General features: G+C 41.5%; 1 protein-coding gene across 7 annotated transcripts; it reads right to left on the bottom strand.

Moving 5' to 3' along the window:
* Positions 1-706: 706 nt before the first annotated feature.
* LOC125889899 (AP2-associated protein kinase 1-like) lies at positions 707-26,136 on the bottom strand. Of its 7 annotated transcripts, none has more exons than XM_049578158.1 (21): positions 25,292-26,134; positions 21,298-21,416; positions 20,526-20,634; positions 19,637-19,779; positions 19,362-19,483; positions 19,200-19,281; positions 18,917-19,049; positions 18,669-18,772; positions 18,125-18,204; positions 17,877-18,040; positions 17,044-17,225; positions 15,696-15,914; positions 14,941-15,128; positions 14,445-14,638; positions 14,273-14,341; positions 13,935-14,024; positions 11,626-11,730; positions 11,291-11,392; positions 10,209-10,385; positions 9,775-9,864; positions 707-3,800 (listed from the first exon to the last, which is right to left on the bottom strand). In XM_049578158.1, the coding sequence occupies exons 1-21, from the start codon at positions 25,449-25,451 to the stop codon at positions 2,953-2,955; spliced, it is 3,480 nt and encodes a 1,159-aa protein (XP_049434115.1). In that variant the 5' UTR covers positions 25,452-26,134; the 3' UTR covers positions 707-2,952. The 7 variants fall into 7 exon arrangements, with proteins under 7 accessions (XP_049434115.1, XP_049434116.1, XP_049434118.1 ...); XM_049578164.1 differs by lacking the exon at positions 707-3,800 and adding an exon at positions 6,373-9,206 and having other exon boundaries at positions 25,292-26,136; XM_049578159.1 differs by lacking the exon at positions 13,935-14,024.

Genomic DNA, 26,136 nt, shown 5'->3' with positions numbered 1-26,136 from the left:
TATTGTTGATGGCACTAACATATTAGCAGTATTTAGTCTGTGTAGTTGGTCTGCGTGAAGCGGTTTTGTATGTAAAATTGAAATCTGCAAAGCATGGTAAATACTTTTTAGACAGGGCTGCACAATTTATCAAAATAGCAATATGGCCAAATGAAATATCCAAATTGCAGGAGCTGCAATTTCTTGATAAAGGTCAAATGTGTCACAATATACCATTGTATATGAAGCATTATGGTGCTACAGACATGCTCCAGCCAATAAATCATATCCAAAACATCTGGTACAGACCCTGGCAAAAACCAAATCTTCATCTTTTCTTCAGTAAAAATAAAATGCAAGAATTACGTCCCATTAAAATCATGACTCATATCACAATCAGTATCTGTCAAAATAACTGCAATATCACCTTTTTTGCGTACCCTCAGCCCTTCTTTTAGATAAATATGTTGGAGTAAAACAGTTTTTTACACAGATATGTAGTGGAACAGAGGCCTAAGTTGGTGTAAAATAGAAATTCCGAAATCAAAAGTGTCTCATACAGTGCTTCAGTGTACGTATAGTGATGATAAAAAACTGCAAAAACTGTGCAAAAATGTGATTTACATTCATTTAATAGTTTTTATGACATACAACATAGTTTTCAAAGGCAGGCTGTGCAGCATAATAAGTATTTCGAGTGCTTTTTTTTGTCCAACAGGATCACCACTTGTTGAAATACATTATACAGCTGTGTTACAATCATAACGCATTCTTAGGGAACCCTGACTCTGTGTCAGTGACGATGTGCAACCTTCATGTATACAAGGTGGGTGAAGAAAGTGAGCATTTATATATATATATATATATATATATATATATATATATATATATATATATAAAAAGATTGTACACTTCAAATAGAAAAGAAAACAGGATTTTACAATGCAACAGAGGAATACATGAATTAAACTTTGGGCTGAGACAGGTTGGATCCCCTTTCTAAAAAGTGCCACGATGGGAACCAAAAAGTGTTCCAAGATTTTACAGAGCACAAGGATAATAAAATATTCCCAAATGGCGATGGAAATAAACTCAAAAGGAATGTCATCAATCAGTCACCATTCAAGATGTCACTTAGAAGATACTACTATTACAATCCCTGACTGGAACTGCGAAGCATAAGTGCTGTAGATATTTGTGACTGCAGGAAAGCTTTTATTTAAGTTGCAGTTTATGTTTTCACGTCAGTTGTTTGTACGTGTGAGTCACAGTTAGTACACAGTTGGAGTTTATAGAGACCTACCATAGAGATGCATTATAGAGTTGGATGGTGCATTAGCATACTGCAGACAGCAAAAGGAAGTTGTACACGATTGTACACACGTATTTGGTGCTGAATGCCAGTGCAATAAAATGATCAATGCAGCAGATTTCTTAAGGAGGGCACAGAAGGCAAAAGTGATTGATGCTGTTCGATGTGGTCAGAGGGATGTACTGTAAGAGCATAAGGCTTCTGAGAGATCATCTTGTAGCGTAATTAGATACAAAGAAAAGTCTTCTACATTTATCTAACATTGGAACCACTATAATGTATTTTCTACTTAAACACGGCTCGTACGTTTCATGGAATAAACACTGATATTCCATTTTCATCAGACAGGACAGTGACCACACGGATAATACATGACAAAATGCAAAACATTTTGGAATGAAACAACAAAAAGTTACATTTCACATAAACACGTTGTCCTTGAAATGTCTATGCATCATTATCCAGCATCTGCGTCAGAACAAACCGTCAAGCATAAAACCCAAAGCGCCCAAAGTACTGACTCTGAGGGCATAATTGTAAGGTTGTTAACAAATTGCTCGTTTGATGTAACAACAGATAAATGCCTCTGAAATATCTTTACAGTGTCTTTTCTTCCTCTGAGCTTCTGTGAAGTTATGATCTTGTGATTCAAGCTACATCGCACAATTTTGAGAACTAACATAAAGAAGGAATGAGGCATTACAGACGAAAGAACGGCCATGCTTGAAATGTTTTAATGTGGTTATCTCAAGATCACGAGTTCATTATTTTGTTATTTTGAGAAAATGAGCTTTGCTATCTTGAGATAACGAGAAGATCAACCTGTTACCACAAGAAAACAAACGGAGGTGTGCTCTTATTAGTTAAAATGTTTATCAAAGATCAGGAGTGCCATGCTGACATGTACAGATAGCATCTTGACAACTGTAGCAACTGATTTAAACCATGACAGCTGTTCATGAAGCCTGAAATTAGTTGGGATCAAATAACCCAGACCCTCATTTTCAAGTTCTCAGTAATTATCCCATGAACTTGAGAAAACAAAACTAGTTTTCTTGTGACAAATCATCTTGTTATCTCCAGGAATCTTCCATTTGTTTTTTTAAGAATCAACATAATTAAACCCGTAATTAACTTACGATCTTGATAAATTGGCATTAAAAAATAAGTGCAAGCACAGCCGTCCTCGGCTTCCGCAGTCACCAGATCATAATTTCACAGTAAAGCTCAAATATACAGGAAATGAAACAGCCAAAGCTGCACACAATCATTGTACTCCCTCACTGTGTGGTGTTTCCGTGCTGACACAAAAAGTAACTGAGGTAGGCAAGAAAACAATCAAATGCTTGACCACCATATTGTCTCTGTATAGATGTACGTACCAAAAGGATTGAAGACAATTCGAAAAGTAAAAGGATGTGACAGAAAAAATAAAAAGCTACTAGGAGTCAGGAAATGATGTCAGTTTTTTTAAATCTAACTGAGCATTCAAGTGTAAAGATGACGTTGCACTATCACTAATTGGAGCCAGTTAAGAATGAGATCCATGCAGGCCTGCAGTCCAGCTGCGGCGCTGGTGACAGCATGCAGTATGCCTGTTAGAGTTTGCATAATTCAGTGATGAGCGCTGATACCCACTGCCCTGACCGCTGAGTGTGCGTTCAGGGTTTTTCTTGCGGGGCCTTGAGGTGAAATGGTGCAGAGACGAAAGGGTCTACAGCGCCCACTTCTGAGGTCCATGAGTGAAGAGGTCCAACGGGGACTGATGCCACAGCAGCTTGCCTGCTCACGTTAGACACTACTCGATGAGCTGCTACTGGCTGCTGGGGCACAGGTCCCTCAAAGTGTCGGGAATATTTGGCCAGAGCTTGTGGGCGGAATGGTTGCTGGGCAACTTGTCCCAACACACCTTGATCAGGGGTAACAGCATGAACTCCAGCTGCATGAGGATACGAGAGCTGAGCTCCCATAGCCTCCTTTCTTTTTCCGAAGGGAGCCTGAGAGAATACATCAAACTGCTGCGGAGCTGCGAGGGGGCCACGTGGAAACGGAGCGTTAGCAAACACATCAGCCGGCTCTTCTTGCGCAATCCGAAAGGGGGCTTTTGAGAAGACATCTGCAGCGACATCTGCACCTTTTGCTGGTTCGTGTACATGCTGGGAATGATTCTGAGCAAAGGTGCTCGGAGTAGGTTGGTGGAAGGTAGTAGATGGTTGTGTTGGTACGGCGCTGGAGTGCGGTGATGAGTGGAGGGCTAACTGAGGTCCTTGTTCTTCTTCATCCTCAGAGTCCAGCAGCAGAGGTCTGGCGCCGCTGCTGTCATGGGCTGCTGCATGACTCTTAATGGCTACCACATTCTCCTGCTCCTCTTTATGGGCTTCCTCCTCCTCATCATCATCTTCATCGCTGGAGTGCATGCATCCCTCACGTGCTTGAGAATCTCCTTCTTGAGGTTCAGTCTCTTGTCCCTCACCGAGCACAGAGTAGCCATTACTCTCCCCTTGCACATCTGTATTAGAGAGCAGAGATAAAGCAAAACATATCAGAGGGGAACAAAAACTTTACAGTATAAATAGTTACAAGAAACTTTACCATCTAACGTCCAGGTGCTCACTTATCTACCAGACCATCAAACCTCAGTCACACACGACTTACTATATGACCAATGGCTCAGCTGTAACATCTGTAACCACTGAAGAATCAATGAGAACAACCCAACAGTGAGAAACCGGCACACGACTACAAGGATACAGACACATTCTACTCTGAATAGGTCACATACAACAGACAGGACTGGCCAGCTCTATCATTACAACATCAAATAACCTTGTTTCCACAAATTAGTTTCTGCACAGCTGCAGAAAAAACAGCGCCTTGTGTTAGGGGGGAGACAGGGATGTTGCTTTTAGTTAGAATTGATTGTGTTGAGGTAAAGGAAGCTTAGACGGAGTCAACAGGTCTGTGGAAACAAGGACAAAGAGCCTTCACAGTAAAAGTGGGAGGTAATTAGGGACAGACAGGTTTGCACAGATGAGCAGAGACAGATCAGTCTTACCTCAGCAGTGTTGACAGCAGCTGTTAACTGGCAGCTCTTGGGAAGATGTTAGTTGGAGCCATTAAGGGGAGACACCAGCTTTTGGTTTGTTTTACGTCTTGGGTAATTTCCTTTATTACTTATCTGTTTCAAATTATCCACAGCCTGTTTCATATACACTGAACAAAAATGTAAACCCAACACTTTTGTTTTAGCTCCCATTTTTCACAGGTTTAAGTTAAAGATCTCTGACTTTTTTGTGCACTCAGTTGATGTTTTTCTTTTAAATTTGACACAAACGTTAAAATCTGTGTTAGTGAGCACTTCCCCTTTTCCAGGATAATCTAGCCGCCTGACAGGTCGAGCATATCAAGATGCTGACTGAACAGCATCATTACTACACAGGTGTGCCTTGGTATGGTCACAATAATGGCCACTCTAAAATGTGCACTTTGATCACACACACACACACACACACACACACACACACACACAATGCCACAGATGTCTCAAGTTTCGAGGGAGCGTGCCATTGGCATGCTGACTGCAGGAATGCAGCTGTTGCCTGTAAACTGAATGTTTATTTCACTATTATCAGCCATCTCCAGTCTTGTTTCCCTGAATTTGGCAGTACATCCAACCAGCCTGGCACACTTCCACAAAACTTGCGACATCTGTGCCATTGTGTGTGTGTGTGATCAAACTGTACATTTTAGAGTGGCCTTTATTGTGACCACCCCAAGGCACACCTGTGTGGTAATGATGCTGTTTAATCAGCATCTTGATATGCCACACCTGTCAGGTGGCTAGATTATCTTGGAAAAGGAGAAGCGCTTTAAGAGGGAAATATAACAAATTTGTGACCAAAATCTCAGAGATTTATCTTTAACTCTAACCTGTGAAAAACAGGAGCAAAAACAAAAGAGCTGTGTTTACATTTTTGTTCTGTATATTATACACCTATCTACAAGATTTGAACCAGACTAAAATTACCTAGAGATTCTAACACCGGTCAGACTGACTACCAAAACGACAAACAGTGAGACTGCTCATGTAATCACGTGACATAACAGCCATCAGTTCCTCATAACATAGCTCATTGGCTATACAATCCATCTGTGGTCGCCTACAGTCTAACAGAAAAGAAACACTGGTGCAGTAATGCAATTTTAAAATACATGTCTACCAAGGAAGCATAGAACAGCTAAGATACGAGTGGGTGACAAGAAAAAGGAATAAGAAAAAGAAAACCTAGGAAACACTGGAAGAGTCCTTTAAATTTCAGAGAAAAGCTCAAAAGAACACCGATGCAAGTTGTTAGACAAACAAGTGTCTGATGATGCTTGTACTAAGAGATGCAAACATATTCCCATAGTGCTAAGCTCCACATTAAATACTGGTTTAATACTGATGTCTGAGCAGAAAAGGCCTGAGGGGATCTACAATCTACATTGTCTGCGAATAAAAACAACAAAAATGGAAGACTCAATCTTAACACTGTCAATAAAGCAAGCTGGCTCCTTCACTCTTGCGAGTGAAAGTCAAATAATGTGACCCACAGAGACTTCATTTACATTCTCATTTATGAGTTTTATTCAGTCTCTCTCTTTCTGAACCTTAATTCATAAAAATAGAAGTACACACTCCATAGTGGTCCTGCTTTGACATCTGCCAAATCAAGTCAAACATTTTGATATAATCAAAGTAACATCTGTACCAGCCACTGTATCAACCCGTCCAGCACAACAAGTACATTGGTTTTACACAGCAACACAAGTAAAACTCTACAGTCAAGGCGAGAACTCTACAGGATACAGCGCTGTAGTGTCTGATAAGAACATGAAGCGTTATTGTAGGATTGCATAGATTAGCCACAAAAATACAAATGACTTTTTAACTGGAAAAAAAAAGAAAAGAAAGCACAGTTTTTGTTACCCATGCCAATTCTTACAGTGTTGCCAATGTCTATGACTAACCTTTACAATGTGTATGTGTGTGTGTATGTGTGTGTGTGTGTGTGTGTGTGTGTGTGTGTGTGTGTGGGTGACTACTTATGTCCCAAACTTCAAGCAAATAAACCAGTGATGGTATGTCAAAGGGAATGTACTGTTTCCAGTTTGTATGTACATATCTATCCTGTGTCATGCTGAATTCAGAAGAAAACATAGTTTTTCTCACGTCTCCATTGTGACCGCAGAATCCAAAAAATGGTAAACAATCTTGTTCATTTACACAACAGCAAAACTAAAGCAAAACCCTGTTTACAAACTCTTGCACAACTTGTGCAGTATAATCCAAGTCTCATTTATCTGGCTGTATGAGCAGAACTTCCCAAACGTGCATTTTCACTAAAATTGTAATATTCAAAACATTTAAAACATTGCTGTTTATGTGGAAGAGTTTTAAATATGATGGTTTAAGCAAAAATCCTTGTGTTTGGGAAGTACTGAGAATACCACTGGATACATGAGACTTGGATTATACAACACAAGTTGTCTGAGAGTTTGGAAATGATGTTTTCAAACATGGTCCCCTATGACTTCAATTCATTAAGAATTTTCTCAGTTTTTGGATTCTCCATTCACTGTGTATGTGTGCAAGAAAAACAAAGTTTTCTTCTCCACTTAAACATAAGAAAGGGTGAGTAATTGATATACAAATGATCATTTGGGGGTGAAATATTCATTTAAAGGTGGAAGGAAAAGTCAGTTGTAATGGCTGATCACATATAATACAACTTGTACAGCTGTTTTTCAGGTCACTCAAGCCTGTCTTAACATCTTCAGTCAAATGAAAGACAACAGTTATCAGAGGTGAGGGGCACCACAGAGATATCAGGAAGTAAATTCCGTCATTAGCTCTGTTTTTCTGTTAGATAAAATCTCTCTCAGTAATATACAGTAACTTACAACCAGTATCATGTGAAGAACTGCAGTGGAGAGATAAAAATACTACCCAGTCAGGTATGCCATAAGCACTTTGTTTCATGTATCAGTGACGATTACATCAAAAACCAAAATTGAATGCTTGACATGAATGAAGAGAAAAGACAGAGGGACTTTGGACAGAGGAGAGGGTCAACATCTTTGCACTCCTAAATACAGCTTTGTACACAAATACTTTTTTTTAATCTATATATTTCCTTATTCATTTTTACATATTTTATAATGGTGCTCAGTTCATACATTCATTCTAAAGCGCTATCAATAATAGTTACATTTATTCATACCGTGATAGATGAAATGCCTTTAAATATTACACACACACACACACACACACACACACACACACACACACACAAATCTACTTTTACCAGTGCTAACAAGAGCAAAAATTAAAAGTGATTTTATGTACATATGAGGGAGTTTGTTTTCTGAATCCCTTCTCTGGCTGAACACATAAGCCCAGTGTTCAACGTATGTGGTAGTAACAGGTTGGATAGGTAAGACAGAGAGGATGGCAATGGGCAATGGGAGACTTACAAGTAAAGCTCAAAATCTACACTGTACCTTCCTCTCTGTAACAATGGTATGCTGCTAAAATCTACCTCACCGACCCTGAGAGCAGACTGAAACAAGGCAAACACAGCATCATCATAAAATCTTTCCTCTTAGCTTTGGCATGGCAACAGGTCAAATAATTTGATTCCCTTTAGTTTCTGCTGTGCTTATCTTGATTACGGGTCAAAAGATAGGATGTTGAGCTCATGACCCTACACATAAAAAGATGTCATTATAAAATGCACACATACCATTAATGGTCTTAGGAAGTTTTGTAGATAATGCTGAAGGTGAAAGTATCCTGCCATGGCAATGGAACTGAATTTATCAGCTGTGTTAACACTGATTTCACCAGTTACAGGATTTCAGGACATCATCACGACAGACAGATTTACAAGATTAGAAAATTAATACCCTGCTTAACATCCAGAAGGAGGCGGCCATATACAGTTATGCTAAAGCTGCAGCTCTTCATACATAGTTAGCTTTGATAAATACCTCTTAAAAACATGACTACCGATCTGTATTGGAATAGTAGCACAGATCTGACCTCCTAAGATGGTGCAACCTGTTTGAATTAATTCAGTAAACAACACCAGTTTGAGAAATCTGTAATCAGCCTCCAGCTGACATTTTTGTCTTCACTGGTTTACAAACTGGTTCAATCAGTGCAAACACTCTCAGTGGTTAACTCTGGGTGCATCTTTGATTGGTCAATAGTTAAGTTCAATGCTTTCACAGGAAAGTGCAGCACATTATCCTGGTGCTCTGCGCCATTTTGACTCCTCACTCTTTAGTCAGACCCGTGACACAAATGAGCATGCCTGAAGGTGGCTGGTTTAAATAAAGCTTCAACCCTGAACAAAAGTGAACAGCTGTGAATCAAGCAGTTTAACGTGTGCATATGATGACAGTCAATCACCATGGCAGTGCACTCGGTGAGGGATATTAATGCGAGTATGAGGAAAGCATGAGGAAGGCCATGGCGTAGCCGGGGACAGAAGCAGACGATATGCTCAGGCGTTAATGAAAAGATTTTTACCAGCGTGGGGATGTTGCAGCCAGCACAGATAAATGAAGCCAGCTTATCAGGCAACTAGAGATGGAGTTGAGGCCAAGGAGGCACAATAAAAGAAAGGTTCCACTGAACCGATCTATGCTGGCTCCTCTGTTTTACTTAACAAGGTGCTACATTAAGTGCCTCGGCTTCCCCATCTCTATGCCCCACCCTCCCCCCGTCCCTTTGTTAGGATTGCACACTGCCCCTTCGACCTCTCCCACCCCCTCTAGAGGTCGATGAGCTGATCCACCAGCAGAAGGGATCGGGCCAAGTTGGGGATGCTGGACTCTGAACTGCCACTGTTGCTGCGCGAGTGACCACCTGAAACGTGCCAGAAAGAGAGAGAGGGAGAGAGAGACAGAGAAAGAGATGGACATGGAAAGAGAGCCGAGGGAGATTGTGAAAAACAAGCCAAAGAATAAGTATTAACAGAGGTTGTATGGAGAAATTAGGAGCGAGGAGTTGATGGAGATGAAGGGAAAGTGATGGCAGAGCAGAGAGGTGCATGAACAGGGCAGAAAGACAAGAGAAACAGGCAGAGTGAGCTGGGGTAATCTTTACACAGCTGCATCATTACAGGGGGAGAGTAAGGGAATGCCATTCTATCATGAGGAGACTTTCAAGGTAAACTACAAAGAGCCAAACACCTGCAAGGTGGAGAATCACTGGCAGTGTAACATTAGAAAGAAAAGAGAGGAAGGCGACTAATGTGAGAGCTTGATGGGATAAAAAGCTTTAATGTACAAGCACACCCATACAAGACTTCACATCAGCGGTCACAGGGATGAGCTATGCTAACTGAATTAGGGGCTAAGGCATTCATCTTTGTGGCTCATAGGCTGGGCTTCAGCAGGTGTGTGTGCTCATCTCGGGCTTCTGTTAACCTTACCTTGATTTGAGTTTTTGGAGATGAGCACAGGAATAGGGTCAAACTCGTCGTCATTGCCCTTCTCCCCACACGACATGAGGAAGGCAGAGTCTGCGGTGAAGGAAGAGGAAGTGAAGGAATGATGGAGGGGGGAAAAGAAGTTAACTCAGCCAAAGAAAAGAGCAAAAAGAAAGGAGGATGCAAGTAGATTAAAAATAGATGGAGCCAGGGCAGTCACAGTATTTAAAAGCCATGCATTTCAGGTGGCTTTTGGCTCTTCTACAAATGAGTCAAGGGTCTGTGAAGCCGTCATTTAACGTGCCTAATTCCATTTCCTTATCACGTCTGAACAGGCCCTCCTGTTTTGGTAAGGATCTGTAGTCTGTGATGGTTTCGCGGGCCAAAACGCCCTGCAGACATAAGGCTAGCTGAGGGGTGCTGCAAAGAGGTCTTACCAGAAGCTGTCTGACCAGGCGGCAGCTCCTCCAGACAGGATCCAGGGCCGGAGCCAGGAGGAGCAGAGGAGCAGGAGGAGGAGGAGGAAGGGAGAGCAGAAACCGACTGGTTCCCATGAGGAGAAGTATGAGATAACAGATCGCAACCCAGCAGAGAGTCCTCCCCAGTGAGAGAGTCTGAGACAGGACGAAGCAAAGCCAGAGGGACAAGGGTCACAATAAAAATAAGATTGTTAACTTAAAGAGCAGAGGAAAATGCATTTGGTTAGTAGGATAGTTTTATGCCTGAAAGCAAGTAATCATCAGCATCAAAGAAATCCTGTTGGAAATCCCCTTGAAAATATGCTGCAAAGTCAGGGGCAGGAGCTACACTTTAACACTCAGTAGTATTAGCTATGAATCCAAAACCTACACACTTGCCAGGAGTACACCCAAATGCTTCACAAATTTTGACCAACTTTTTAAAAATATTAGCAAAAACGTGTAAATTTTCCACCCACTACCATTATGCAAATATTGGAAGTTGGTTCATCAAAATCAGCAGTAGGTGGCACTAATTTTCTTCGGTCAGGTGCCAATAAACAAGTACAGAATTAGAAGCTGTATTGAGATAACATAAAAAGAGCCGGTCAAACAGAGGTGTGATAACCGAGAGCACAGTGGATGATGGAAATAAAGAGTTTTGAACAACTAAGATCACAGATATGTGCTCATAGAGAGTTCTGGTGACAGCCCTATGTGCGTGTTCAAAGCCATCCAGAGATGACAAAGAAGCTTGCAGTGGTCTATGCAATGACGGTACGTAATGACTGTACATCATTACTCATTTATCATATTCATAATTTGTTGTCATTTGTGTCAGGATCTGGCACCATGGTGACTGTTAATGATAAACTGGTTTGTGCTGTCCAAACCAAAGTGTGACAGCAGTTGTATAAGTCCCTCAGTAAAAAACCCTGGGGTCAAGATGATATCAACAAGGGACAAGGGGTTTATGACCACAACTGGAAACAATTACTCTTGGTGAATATCCTGCAAAGAATTATGTTAAGATTTCCTATTCTGTGGTCCAGGATGCTAACCTGGCATGCTGGTAGTGATGAACTCTGGCTGGCCTGAGTGCAGCTGGGCCTGGGGGGCTTCCAAACCCGGAATCAGTGAATCGACACACACGTCTGCCTTCACTACAGCGAGTGACAGCAAGTGGAAAAGACAGTAATACAAAGACAATATTAGTAATGTAAAAGAAAAAAAGATTAGTAAGGATAAAACTGATGAAGGAGAAGGAGTTACTCCTCTGTGTGTCTTTCTGATGTCATGACCACGTGAGTGAAACAGGAGAAGGAAGGCAAGAAGATGCATGCAGAGCAGACTGGGAATTTTAGGGCAAGGCAGGGGACCAAAACAGAGCTAGTACCATGGGTGGAGCTCTCTGCAGAACTATTGAAGGGGTTGGCCAGGGTTAAGAGGTCTGGGAGCAGCAGAGAAGTTTCAGGGGACTTCAGTCCCTCAATCAGCTTCTCTGTGAGCAAGCCAGAGAGAAAAGACGGAGAGAAGTAATGGACAGATGGCAAGAGAGAGAGAGAGGTGAAGAGGGAGGATTTTGCATACAAATAAAAAGGAGCAGAAAAACTAAAGAGATATGAAGCTCTAATAATGTGGGAAAATATTACATACTGACAAAGTCCATGAATATAATTAAAGTTAACTAATATTTATAATACCGTAAACAACCACTTGCCTACATGGCTTACATTGTTCGGGACAAAATAAGTTCAGGAGGCAAAAAACATGATGCGAACATTTTAAGGTAATTTCAAGTTCCCATGTCTTGCAAATCAGGTTGCTTGCATGAAACCATAATACCATGATCAAACTGTTAGTTTATTTAGTTCTGTCCACGACAGCTGCACACACCAAGACCAGTCAGTTGAGTGAAATACTAGCCTCTACCAGTAGAATTATGGTGCAAAACGATACCTGAAAAAACACTGAGTTATTCACGCTCTTCAAGTACAAATTTAAACATTAAGATTTGATTATTCAAAACAAGCTACAAGTCACAGCAATCAGTGAGTTTCTTCACTGCAGTCATAGATCGCCCCAGTGCTCTGTCACTGTCCACATACCAAACCTCTCAGCTCATTTTTGGACTGGTGCAGACAAAGGAGCGGAAGACATCTTCATGAAGTTGGCTTTACCAAAACCTTCATTATGAAAAACATTTTCTTAAAATTATGCACCTCTATTATTAGAATCAATTACTGATTGAGTTAAGCTGAAATACAGGCCATGCATTAATAGACAAACTACTGACTTTTCACCGCAGCTCATACTTACAGGAAACTGCTATGGGGCAAAATGGGGTGGGGGGGGGGCAAGGAATGTGTTGGCTCAGAAAATGGCACAGCAGATGTGACCTTTTGCCCCCTTCACTATTGGAAAGAGGCCAACACTGATGAAAAACCTTTTACAAATCCAAAATGTCACAAAGCTAAATCCAGTTAAAGTCAACAGAAAACACGTGTAAAGTTAGAAATGCTGCACAGCATGTTATATGTTTAACTTAATTCCAAAAAGGCAGTCTTTATCCTAAATCTGGCATGTCCAAAGTCCGGTGGGAGTGCCAAATGTGGCCCGTGGCTTGCCTCTCAAAATATACCAGGGCTATATGTGGCCCGCCACTCAATTTTGGTTAATCAAGCAAGTTAACTTTGCATTTTTTCCGTTCACCTCATAATGGCAGTGCTATCGTACAGTTTGTAGACATGCTGCAAGTAAAGTAGGAACTACGTGGGCAGAACTAATGTATTTTCATAAACAGATGGTGAACAAGCAAACAAATGATTACCTAGCAGCAGAAATTATCTGCTAGTTAGCAAACATGGCCACAGCAAAGACATGTAAAGTCAACACTGAGGGCCGCAGCTTTCAGGGATGGAGAAGAATTAAATTCTTTTTTTTACTGAAAGACGAAACAGTTGCATTTGTCTCATTTGTATGAGAGTATTTTTTAATATCTGGCCTCCATTAAAAAAGTTTGGACACTCCTGTCCTACATGCTGCTCAGATATGCCTCTCTGCTTCATCAGGAGAAGTCAGACTGTATTTGCTTGTGTGCACGCAGCTTAGGCTGGGTAGAGAAGATTAACCACACCCTTATTATGTAATAGCCTCAACATTTTTATCCTCTCAGTTATGGCCTTAAACAGCCATTGCACAAAGACTAACAAGTACGCACTTCAGAAAAAGCTAAAGGCTAAACCGAGGAGAACATAAAAGGCTGGGTGGGTCATCATTTTAACAAGACAGCACGCTTAACTTTCTCTTGTTCTTAGTGGCACTGGTTAAGCAGGCTCCTCCAGCAGTAAGGCAATCCAATTAACAAAGGAGAATTTGTCCTTCGCGTTACCAGGCAACAGCGAAAGCACAGATCTGTAAATGAGATGCGATCTAGCTGTAGCTACGGCCTCTATTCATGGAAGCTGACAAGGAGCCACTGTGAGGCTGCCTGCTGTGTCAACAAGATAGGACCATGTGTACAAATCCAAACCACACAACTAGCACTCATAAACTAACCTCTGGGAAGTTTGATATCCAGGAAACTACTTCAGTAAATAAAAAAGTGACTCATAAGCCCTAAGAATATATTTGTTCAAGAGTCTAAGGCCTGAGAGTATCAAAGGCACGGCTAGTTCTGTGTCATGTAGTGGACAGGAGAATTACCTGTGGTGTCCGAGAGGGAAAGGCTATTAAAGGGGTCCGGGACGGTCAACAACACTGAACCTGCACTCATGATGTCTGCAGATCTTTCATCTTAACATTGCACAGATGATTAAAGATGGAGAAGAACAAATAAATAAGCATGAGAGCGCGAACGACAGAAGAAGAGAGTGGGTGGGACTAGAGGATAGGGAAGACATAAGCTAATTTTTATGACAACTCTAGACATTCGCCAAGACAGCAACATAATCCAGAATAATAGCTTGAAGAAAAGCCTCCATGGAGATGAAATATGCAAAGCAATGAGACAGCATGCTGAAAATAATTCAGCAAAGACTTACCTGGGAAAGTGTTGAGCCCTGGAATGAGGTTTTCACTGGAGCCTGTGACCTTCTCACCCGGTGCAGCAGCTGTGCACAAGGAAAAAGCAAAGTAGCAATTATTTTTGGGATAACACAATTATTTACCAGTGCTGCAGGTGTATGCAATATGCAGTGGAAAAGTTGCACTTACGCTCAGCTAGCTTTGCAAAGTCTTTGTTAAGTAGCTCCTCTGCTGTGAGCTTGGAGAAGTTATCATCCCCAAAGGGGTTCCAGCTAGGCTGAGTACTGGGTGCAGTGAGGGCTGACTGGGTGTCATTATCACCTGGATGGTACACGCTCTGCTGGGATGAGCAGGGGGAGCCAGAAGGAGTGGTGCTGGCTGATCTGCAGTACACAGAGATGTAAACATAAACACAGGTAAGAGCGCAGTGAAATTTGATCTTGGGTGTGAAGTCTGTGGACACTGGCCTACTGATGTATGCAAATAAGAGTGAGTGAGCAGAGTTATTTAAAGACTGAATTGAGTGATTCTTCTGAAGCTGGATTCTCTGGGATGTAAAAGGGTCGTTTATCCTTCTTTGGGGTTCTGTCATATGAATGGACTGTCTATTGCCCCTTGCAGCTCACTCGGTGCCATGAAAGGATGGTTCATCCTCAGATCACTGAGGGGAATTAATTCTGCTCACTTGGACTTGTTGAGGCTCGCCTCAGCTGCGGCTGCCTGGAGTAGCTGGGTGGACTTGCTGACTGGGACCCCGAACACGGCGCTGTGAGTGACATCGCTCAATATGCGTCTGTGGCCACTTTTAGCGGCCATCTTTGGCGACGAGGGGGGTGTCAATGAGCCAACCTTCTGAATCCCTCGGCTAGCTGTCTATTAAGGAGAAGAAAAATAAACAGAGGGAGGAATATGAGATGAAAATGTCCTTGATGTCAACAGAGAGAATTTCTGTTTAGTGCATGAAGAGAAACAGAGCCAGAAAGATCCACTGGAAAAGATGATCTGAAAAGAAAGAAGGATGTTAAAGTCCTTGAAACTACAACCACAAGAAAATAGGGAAAAACTATTATGAAAAAGGGAAGAAAGTATTCCTAGTACAGAGATTAGACAGAAACAGGTGCACCTTGTGAATCTAAAAAATAATTTTGATAGTTGAAAGAAGCAGTTCAGAGTGCAACACTAAATGATTTGGTTATCACATGACTTTGAAAAGTATCTGCAGCAATGATGTCGTCCTAAGATGGCATTAAAGGAAGCATTTCTAGCTACATGGCATTCACGCCGTCACATTTAACATATTCTGTGAGACCATTCCTGCCTCTCCCATGACCCAGCAGAGGAAAAATAAATATTTGATTGGTGAATGTGATTGGTTAGAAAGAAGCTGATAATCAAGTCCCCGGTCAAAAAGAGCAGCAGGTGGCAGGAGTAGGATGTTACCACAATCTCTGGGTCAGCTGCAGGACCAACGACTGCAGACTCAGGGATGGCTGTCAGATGAGGAGCTGTTGTTTCGTGGACAGGGGCTACATGCAGCTGCTGCTGGTGTTGCAGTTGCAGGGTAATAACTGGAGGAACAGGCTTAGCTTTGGAGTGCAGCAGGGTGGACGCCTGAGACACTGCTTGTTGCTGCTGCTGAAGGCTCTGTACCAGGTGATGCTACATAGGAATACCACACAGCTAAGCATGAGGAAGAACCATCTGTCATGATTTACAGCTCTTTGACAAGCGCAGCCTTTTAAAGCAGATTTTTCAGGGTTCATTTTCTACCTTTTCTAAAATACATAATGAAACATTATGACATAACATAATAAAGAGGGAGGGAGACTGACACAGAGAGACAGAAATTAAAGAGGGAGGGTGAGAAGAGATTCATTCACAATATTTAGGTTTAAAACTAGTGTATAATAAAAAGTCTTTTGTGCCTGAAAGCACAGATTCTGTCTACAAAGTACAACAGTGATGAATAGTTTTGTATGTATGTGATATTATAAGTATACTGACAACCAACACTGCTAAGAAGAAAACATTTTAAACCAGAAACAAGCTGGTTCGGGCAAGAAAAAAAAAAATCAGCAATGTCACTGAGCATTTATAGATACTTAAATTAAAACGAATAAGAAAACATATTCCCTGAATTTTTACAGTCTGAACCTCGATATAAACAGATGCTATGGTCAAGCAAATATTCAGGCCCTCAGCATGTGTTTGTATGTTTAAGATTATGACTCATTATCAGTTCAAAACACCAATCTGTGTTTGTGGAATAGTGATATTTTGAATGGCAGGAGTAGCTGAACAGACATTGTATTGTGGTCAACCACAGCTTATCAAATAAATACAATGGCAACATCATGTTAGTGTTGCCAAGTACCCTGTGTTTTGCAGCTGGTCCATTACACAGGTCAACATACAGGGCTTTTCAACTGTGATAACATTTCTAGGAACAGAAACGACTCATGTACGCTACCTGTATCACATCAGTTATTGGTCTAATCTGTAACCAGTCTACTGTTTTCAGAGATGCAGTCAAGTTAAAGGAAGCAGGAATATTATCTGAATAAAGGAATATTTATGCCCCACATTATTAAAAATGGTTTTTTTTCTGGAATTAATTGCCCGAAAACCTCAAATACAGTTTTTTTTCATTTGAAAATTAGAGTTGTTTGCCTGAAAGTTTGTCACCACATGTACACAGCATTGTCACACACCATCCGTCAGTATCCCTGTGTGAGATTAAAACACTCTCAACGTGTCCAAAAAGTAGTTCTATTTTTGTTCTGCCTACCTGCTGGTTACTCTGTGGGCTTAAGAAGCCTGAAGCTTGCTGCTGCTTCATGAGGAGCTGCTGATGCTGCGGTGTAGCCTGTGGCTGCATGTTGGCTGTTTGAGCTGGCTGTGGTGCAGCAGGAGCCTGCTGAGCAGCCTGGACAGCAGCTGTGGCTGGAGGTGGGACATTAATACCAACACCTAAAAGGGGGAAATAAGTAGAATGAGGACAACATAGATCATTTATAACATCAAAAGTATCTCTTTAAAATGCAACCACATTTCTAGTGACCTGAAGAATCGGTCCAGCACACAAACTCTTCACACACTGTAATGAAAGGTCTGATCTCCACTTTTATCTAAAAATAAATGCAAGAAAATACTCTACTGTACTCTTAGAATGAATGCATGTATTTCTTATCTTTTTTATTTCAACACATTATACATTTTAAACAACAAACACTACCTCCTTGTAGACACAGCGTATGAGTGAGTTAGAGCTGCACATTAAAAAAACATGAAGAGTGTGCTGCCGTAATTAATGTGACATCACGCCACCATCTATTCTGTGTTTGCAAGTGGGCCACAGATGGATAGCCTTGCCAAAGTGTGAATGTCAAAAGCCTCATAAAAGGACAATTGAAAGCCTTTTAAGAATGGGCTTATTGGACTCCTGGGAACACAGGCCCTTGATGGGTTTTTGAGTCTAATTCTCGAGCAGTTCACTTTGCTGAGTTCAATACAAGATGTCACTTTGAGTATAGGATAATCGTCTCCATAAACACAGGCCCTTATTTCTATTAGGAATGATCTTTACTCTGACACATAGAGGCATCACAGAGCTACTTGTACCTATGGCCTGTGGTGCTCCAGCAGCCACATTGGGTCTCTTGCGTGGAGTGAGAGCTGGCTGGATGGGAAGGATGCCTGATATCGGCTGGGGCTGAGCCTGGCCAGCCTTGGGTCGTTGGCGAGGTGCAATTGAGGTTTCCAAGGTAGGAACGGGGTCTGTGAGCCTGATGGAAGGAAATGAGAAAACTGGCTAGTAATGTAGAAATTTCTTACAATGATAACACTTAAGTGTTTTGCTTTTCACTCACCTGGCTTTGGTTTGACTCTTTTTGGCCACAGCTTCACTGGCTCTGATGGGCTCAGGAAGTTTTGCAGGAATGGGTGAATTCTACAACAGTAAGAGGATTTGCAATTTTTATTTGATCAAGGATAATCAAACCAAAGAGGTTAAATTTCTTACAACACTGAGTGTCACAGCCACACTCCACTATCGATTTGCAGCTTCTATGAACGCACCATTATTGCCCACTTCAATAATACTTAAGGGGTAAGGTCATAGAGATTTGGCTCAATCACAAGATCAATTGCTGAGCTACTTTGCACATCAGAAAAGGTCATGATTAATGGAGGGCAGCCAACTGGCAAAGCCTATAAAGTATAGCTCTCCAATATCATTATGTTCTAGATTACTTTCCTCGAAAGCGACATGACAACTGAAACACTGTGCATGACATACATAAAAAGGCCCCAATTATTATTATATAAAAAGACCTAACTGTCAATATTTAACACTAACCCTACAGCATATTTTCATCTCAAAGTCCTGCCATTCCTCTTGCCATAACGACTTACATTTACATTTGGGACTGGACACTCTCGTCGAGCCAGTTTAAAGGCAAAGTAGGATATTTGGTAGATGTCTGGTCTCTTATCTGGGTCAGGTTCCAACATGTATCCTGAGAAATCAAAGAACAAAGGGTGTTTATTTTGAGTCAGACATATGAAAATACACATTCAAAAAGCAAATGCACATATATGGAATGCACATGCTGCACAAAAAGTAGGACAGTGTGTGTATTCTGGGTAACAGGATTACTCACTAATGAGACAGTGCATGTCTTGGGAGTAGCGGGAGTTGTCTGGGATAGTGAAACTTCCGTCACAGATAGCCACTTGGCTCTCCCCAAAAGGAAGCGTGAAGTAGCACAGCTTATAGAGTAGACAACCCATGGCCTGTACAAAGTAATCAACATACTTTGTGTAAATGTCAATCTGTGTCTGGTATGTCACGTCTTATTAATGCACATGTGTTTATCATGGTGAATTAATGTGGTCACACAGTCAGCAGAGTCTAACATAAAGGTAATGGACTTAGTTTCTCACCCAAATGTCTGCCTTTGTAGTGATGACCATTCCACCGTAGAGGTTGACCATCTCTGGAGCGCGGTATGACAGAGTAGTGTACCTAGTTTGACAGCAGACCAATGAGCTTCCGAATTTCAATAAGAGAAAGGATCAAAGATGTAAAGAGCCCAAAATACTCACTTCTTGATCTCCTCCTCTACGGCTGGCACCCCCTCTGTCTGAGGGTTTTGGAAGCGGTTGGTGGCACTTCCAAAATCACAGAGCACATAGTGTCCCCGGTCATGCAGAAGAATATTTTCCACCTACGTGAGGGAGACAAGAAAAGACCTGTCAGGACTGATTGAACATGAGGTGAACAACATTGTCACAATAAATTACTTCCAAATAATTAGTTTGGCCATCAATTAGCCCGCCTTAAGCAGCAAGTACTACACCGGGAATTGAATTAAACTTGCCTTAAGATCTCGATGGATGATTGGAGTCTTGCAGTGGTGGAGATGAGCGACCGCCTCGCACGTGTCACAAAAGATCTGCAACACCTCAGCTTCAGTGAAGCCTGTCTGTAACCGCTGGTTCATTAAGTTAACCACCTGCCCACCTGCATAAAACATATAGGTCAACTGAGAGTCTATAAATGTCCGCTGAGAGCATTTTAAGTGTACTGTGTATCTTTAAGGAAAGGATTCATACTTAAAAGCCAGCTACTTTTCTCTCTTTTTGTTGCATTTGAATCTTTGAGAAATGCAGTAACTTCCTTTTTAAATAGATGGTTATAACAAGGGCTGACATCTATATATCCAATAAAAACAGAGCTTAAATTAAAATAATTGTTTATCATATTTTGAAAACATCAATTCATATGGCAGATCTGAAAAAGGTTGGCCAAATTATTTCTCACAGTTTTGTTTTCGGCAAGCTGTCAAACAGCCTGCGGACAACAACGTTTAATACAGTCTCCACTACAACTGCTTTGCTTTTAACAATGCAGCAAATCTCGATTATTTAAACATTTTAAAAAAGGTGAGGAAAATGAAAGAATTGTTTTGTTACTGTCATTGGTTACTTTTACATTGCATTGCCATTGGTGCATGTAGAAAATGCATTTGAATCTTATCTTTATTCTATGAGGTAGCTTCAGCAGCCACACAGTGATGCTAATACTTAAACATCCTATAAATAACACCACTTAGCAATGTATTGACTGAAACACAATTTCTATTGACTGTGATAGCTGTCAGTTGAATATTTGCCTTCGAAACAGAACAGGATGCTGTGAGGAGCCGAGGGTAATGGAGCTTTGAATTCAACAGAGACAGAAAGGCATGGGGGGGTGGGCCTATTTACCTCGACAGAAGTCCATTAAAATCAGGACTTCCCACACATCACCAGCTCCAACTGCAGCTATGCTGGAGTCCAGGAAGCCAACTATGTGTTTGTTGCCCACTAGGTCCTTCTGTGTAAACAAACACAGAGAAAGCAACAATGACAAACAATGGAGATAAAGTCTTCAAAGATTGTACAGTCCTTAAACATTTGGGTTGGTAAATTACAAAAAAAAAAAAACAGCCATATTTGGAACTATTATACTACTAGTCTATTTTTATCTGCAGTGAGACGCTGATTCTGTGCCAAAGGTCTGGAAGTAATGACGATAACCATCCAGCGATAGTCATGCCACCCAGGGTGTGGCTGCAGGAACTGGTTAGTTTCATTTCCAGTAAGGACTCCAGTTAGGAAATGGACAGGCAAGAGAGCTTAGATTACATTAATTACAATCAAGCCCGTAAGCTCCCTTCAGTAACTAACTACCACTATTCCTGGATCAAAGAGTATTTTTAAAATAACTTTCAGTGTTTTGACTTGATGTACATAGAAGCCTAACGTTCAGGGTCATATTCAGACTACAAAGTTAAAAAATCTGAGCAAATACTTCAATATCAATTCTGTAATACTTTGTGTGTCATAATTTATATTACACTGGCTACATTTTCCTGATGCTGTTAATTTCACCGCATGTTAACATGAACGCTGAACAGCACAACCATTTACTGGTAGTGTCAAAATGAAACTGTAGTTTGCTGCACTCAGCAGTCAGTTACTGGACTGTTTTACCCACCATAATCTGTATCTCTAGTTTGCAGACTTGCAGATCGTGTTCATTGTTGACATACATCCTTTTTAGTGCACAACGTACACCTTGATGAGTCCGCACCAAAAACACTATGGCAAAACCTCCTGCAAGTAAGTAGAGAGATGGAGAAGGAGAAAATATGAGCACATACACATGTCAAGGGTACAACTAAATAAAGTGTAATCCAGAGAATTAAGAGCAGCAACGCCATACATGCTGACATACTGTTAACACATAAGTGAGGTGATATTAAAATGGTTATTTTCACTTTTCACTACAGTCACTGTCAGTTGCTGAAATTCTCCAGTGGAATACAGAAACACTCCTTGTTTGACAGCAACATGAGATGTATCATTTCTGAGTGTCTTCAAGTCAAATGTCCCTCAGCTGTGCTCCGACCCTGACGGATCAGATATCTCATAATCCTGCCAGCGAATGAGTTTCATTGATGGAATAAAGGAAGTGGCATTTACCAAACTAACATATTTATGTCATTTGATGTTACCATAGTGCTGAGGTAAGAAAGGTGTGCTTAAAGGGAAAACTGTGCGTGGAGTGCATGGTTGGTGGGCTGGCACAGGGGTAAGATGAGCACAGCACTGTGTGAGTCAGCAGTCGTGCTGAGGAGAAGGATGCAATAAGCAGACAACTGACAGAGGATAGAGGAAGTGAGAGAATTCATCATCCCACCTTCGGACACAGTGATGCTGACACATGGGGAAAACCACAAGATAACTGTACATATCCATCTTTAGCAACTCAAATCATCTGAGTCAAACCATGATGTGATAATATTTCTACATGACGCTTACATCTTACGTTTTTCCAATTTCTATAAACGTATTAAAATGTACTGCATTGAACTGTGGACTGCTGGATAGTCTACTGTCTTCACCGACACCTATCTATGAACTGGCCTCAACTTGCTTGTGGTTATCTCCTAATTCCATGCTGACAGCAAGTAGCAGCTTTGACTGTAAAGGCTGTTACTGCAGCTCTTCTGTTCACAGCTTGTGTTAATGCCATGCCCTGGGCTGACTCATTCAGCTGGCATCACTATGCCAAAGGCAGCTCCATGTGATTGGTCTGGCTAACGTTTGGTTAGGACTGCCATGGGCAACATTACTGTGAGGCGTGTCATTAAAGAAATGAATGGAGTACAAAAAGATGATGGGAGCCAGCAAAACGGAATCATTTTTCAACAGGCCTGCCTTAATGGTTCAATAATACAATATCCCTGTGTGTTTCAGTGCTCTGTTCTGTATGGGACAGGGTCAAGCTGGGTCACCATGAATGATAACACATCACAATTTCATTGATGTCATCAGCTACAAATTCAATATTGGAAATGTCACAAATAAGTGCAAAAATGTGCAACACAGTGCTGCACCAACAGACAGGGAACTGGCAGAGTGCTCCGCTGAGTAATTAGGGTTATTAAGAGACAGAGAAGCAATGTGTTTGAGAAATGGGTTTCAATGAGGACAAGATCAAAGTGACTAAGAACCTAACCTTGATCAGAACAAAGAGAGGGAAGCACACTGCATGAGCACAGCCATTAAATGTGTGTGTGTGAGTGAGTGTGTGTGTGTGCGTGCGTGTTGTGTGTGTCAGAATTCAGACAGCTGAACCCCCGTTGTCTCGCTCAGTCTAATCTGAGGTGCCTGTAAGAAATTAGAAGGATTAGCAGCCTTCTTAAGCAACATTAAGCAGTGGTCTACAATCTCAGTCGACAGTGTGAGCGAATAATTGTAAGTACAGCTACAAATAGCCGCTGCCTCCTGACGTAACTGACGGTCAGGATTATACCACTCTAGCTTATGCATACACGCTCAAGCAAATGCAGACAAAAATACACCTTTAGGCACTGCTATGAAAAGCAGGGTTATAGTGTTGGGTCACAGTTTGTCATTAGTGTAATGGAACTTACATAACTACCATTTAGGCTTAAGGACTACTACACATGTCCTCATGACTACTATGCTGTTTACAAACATGCTCGGTGCATGGCTACACGACGCTAAAATGACAGCAAGAATTACAAGCAGCAGTGTCATGTGCTGCAGACAAAATTAGCATAGCATACCAACACTTTCTGCAGTGCACTTTTTGCATAGAAAACTGGGTGATTTTTGGTTTACAAATGAGGTAATGACTCAGTGAAGCTCTGTGTTGTGTAGTCTCTTAACAGGAACTGGGGACATGTTCTCTGTTACAAAGCAACACCTTACATACCAAACCAGGATAATGTTACCAGCAGTAACTCTATACAGACAGAGGAAAACACATATTGTTGATAGTGAGGACAGAAAGCTGTGTCCTGGAAAATCCTCGGACGACCAGTTGAGAACAAATCACAGACATCTGCCCAAAGTCCAAATGCCTCAACTAAAAACTGCAATAATGACATGATTTCAAATAAACCATTGGCCCTTAAGCTACAAAAGCCAGTGTGTCCCTCGACTGCTTTTGTCTGTATATTGTGAAAAGTGTCTTGGTTTCAGCTAAAGGCAAAAGAGCTCAACAATGACAACAAAGGGGGTCAAAAAACACCATTGCCAAATGGAGCAGCCAGCTAAAAGAAACTAAAAGCCCTGACTACAACCAAAACCATCTGAATAAATAGGTCTAGTGACACTGGGGGAGAGTCACATTGCAAGCAGTAGGTCCACTGCAAAGCAAGAAAAAATATGATCTGCAGAGAAACATTCCAACAAGCATTTTGTGAAAGATGTGTAATTTTAGGGAAATTAACTTTAACTGTCTGTGCAAAAGCCTGTTTATGAGCCTTAACAATTACCGATCTGAATGGCGCCTCTCTCAAGTTATTGTCAGCATCAAGGCCAAAGTTTTCACACAACTGATAAGAAAACTCACTAATCCTCATAGAAATGAACAAATTCCACTAATAGTTTCCACTGACTGACTGACCTCAGTGCATGGTAGGACTGTGGTTAGACGTCAAACCCATTCATAAAGCCGTGGTGTGCCCAACCAGATGGGCCCCATCTATAGTACTGATGAATTAATCAGTCTTCTTTCATTTATTATTTAGTAACAGGCGCTCTTAGCTAACAGAGTATGGCAGACTCTCATTGCAAAGACAAATGACCATGGGAAACCTGTAAGACTTAAAACAAAGCCTGTTTAACCATGTTCTAGTTAAGACCACCTTAAAAGTTAAGACCAGTTTCCAACAAAACACTTCTTACAATTTACCTCAATTATTTGGATTCACCTGGAGATAATCAGCAAGCAAGATTGGTTAAGCATAGATAAGTGTGGGTGTGGATGTCATGTGTTAAGTGACTGCACATCTTGATAATCTTTTCCTCCCTCTAACCAACAAGAAATTGTTTATCAAAACTTCTGAAATTTACATTTGCAATTTGTCACTCCCTCTGTAAATATCAAGACAGATGACTCAGCACGGCATCAGTCCTTTACAACACAGTAGAAAATCAAGTTATACAATGTTCCTCATAGCTTCCAGGTAAAGAGTGCAGTAATGCAAAGTGAAGATAATCTGAACAATTTACAGCCGTATACACACCCTTTCTATCATATGAATTTTCAGCTTTTAAATCTTTTTTTTACTCTACTGATCATTTAGACAGGAGATAGTAAGCTCAGGCACAAAACAAAAGTCTGATTGGAGTAAAGCTGTCTGGCAAGTACATGAAATTTCAAAAGCTCAAAACACCTTGGGTGGTCACAACTGATACTGTGCTGTTAGAGCCTTGTGTCTATAGGCATGACCACTGCTTTCCTCATCAATAACATATAATAAAGGTGGTAGTGTATCATTATGTTGGTTCTCTGGCTAGGCCATAGCACAAGAAAAACAGGCCCACTCATTTGACTGGTGTTACTTGACTGTCCATCCTCACAACAATGTTGTACATGTGAGATTGGGGATCTAGTTAAACGTGTATGCATGACGTGTGTGTTATCCACACAACAGAAAGCCATAGTTCACCTTCGGCGACAATTTCCTCGACGGTCACTTGATACCGTCCAATGGTGAAGACCCGTCCGATGAAGCTGCCACCGCCGCCGGAACTAGCGCCTCCTCCACCGACTCCGGAGCCAGGCCCAGAGCTCACCAACTCCCGACGAGAATCAAAAAATTTCTTCATTTCTCCCCGAGGTTATCCAAAGCACGTTCAAGTCCAAAATATTGTCGTGTCGTCACAACAATTTGGATTGGATATAACCAGTCCCTGTTCGTTGAGATGCTGGTGTTCACCACTTAGCAGTTTTTCAATAATTGAATGAATGCAGTCGGCTAGCTTCAAGCTAAATGCTAGCTACCTAGTTGCAACTCAAAATATCCCAAACACTGCGGTCCGACGCTCCTCGGCTAACTCATGGTTTGAACAGCAGGCGGAGTCAAATAATGTTGAGAAAATAATAAGACGAAACGTCCATGCGGAAGTCGCCGCTTTCCACTCTGACCAAAGAACAGCACCGGCTGGCTAATTTAGCCAGGCAATGAGCCCGAAAAAACACTTGTTAGCCGTTAGCTCACCTAGCCAGCTAGCTAAGCAGCTAGGTGCGGTGACAGCTGTCAGTTGATAGGCTGGCAGCCAGGTAGGTCCTTAGTGTCCAGTGCAGCTTATTACACATCTCCACCGGTGTCTTCTACCCGAAATGTTACTTAGTTCACCTGCTGCTCTACTCGTCTGTATCGCAGTAAAAAAAGGACAGACCTGCAATGCTTTTGAGAGTGCAGCAGGCTGTAGGGAGGCTGGTGAACTAACTTAATGACAGAGCTAAGGCAGCTACAAACAGAGTGGATGCTAGTGGGGAGAGTCGTCTCCC

Source organism: Epinephelus fuscoguttatus, linkage group LG6, assembly GCF_011397635.1.
Source record: "Epinephelus fuscoguttatus linkage group LG6, E.fuscoguttatus.final_Chr_v1".
In the NCBI taxonomy this organism is placed as follows: Eukaryota; Metazoa; Chordata; class Actinopteri; order Perciformes; family Serranidae; genus Epinephelus; species Epinephelus fuscoguttatus.
Note: the sequence above shows the minus strand (reverse complement) of the source record. Positions and strands in the feature narration are given on the sequence as shown.

Coding starts and splice junctions, on each gene's coding strand:
- LOC125889899 (XM_049578158.1), bottom strand. CDS start 25,451: ATGAAGAAATTTTTTGATTCTCGTCGGGAGTTGGTGAGCTCTGGGCCT. Junction 21,417..25,291: donor CGAGGAAATTGTCGCCGAAG/GTGAACTATGGC, acceptor ACTTACTTGCAG/GAGGTTTTGCCATAGTGTTT. Junction 15,129..15,695: donor CAGCTGACCCAGAGATTGTG/GTAACATCCTAC, acceptor TCTCCTTAATAG/ACAGCTAGCCGAGGGATTCA.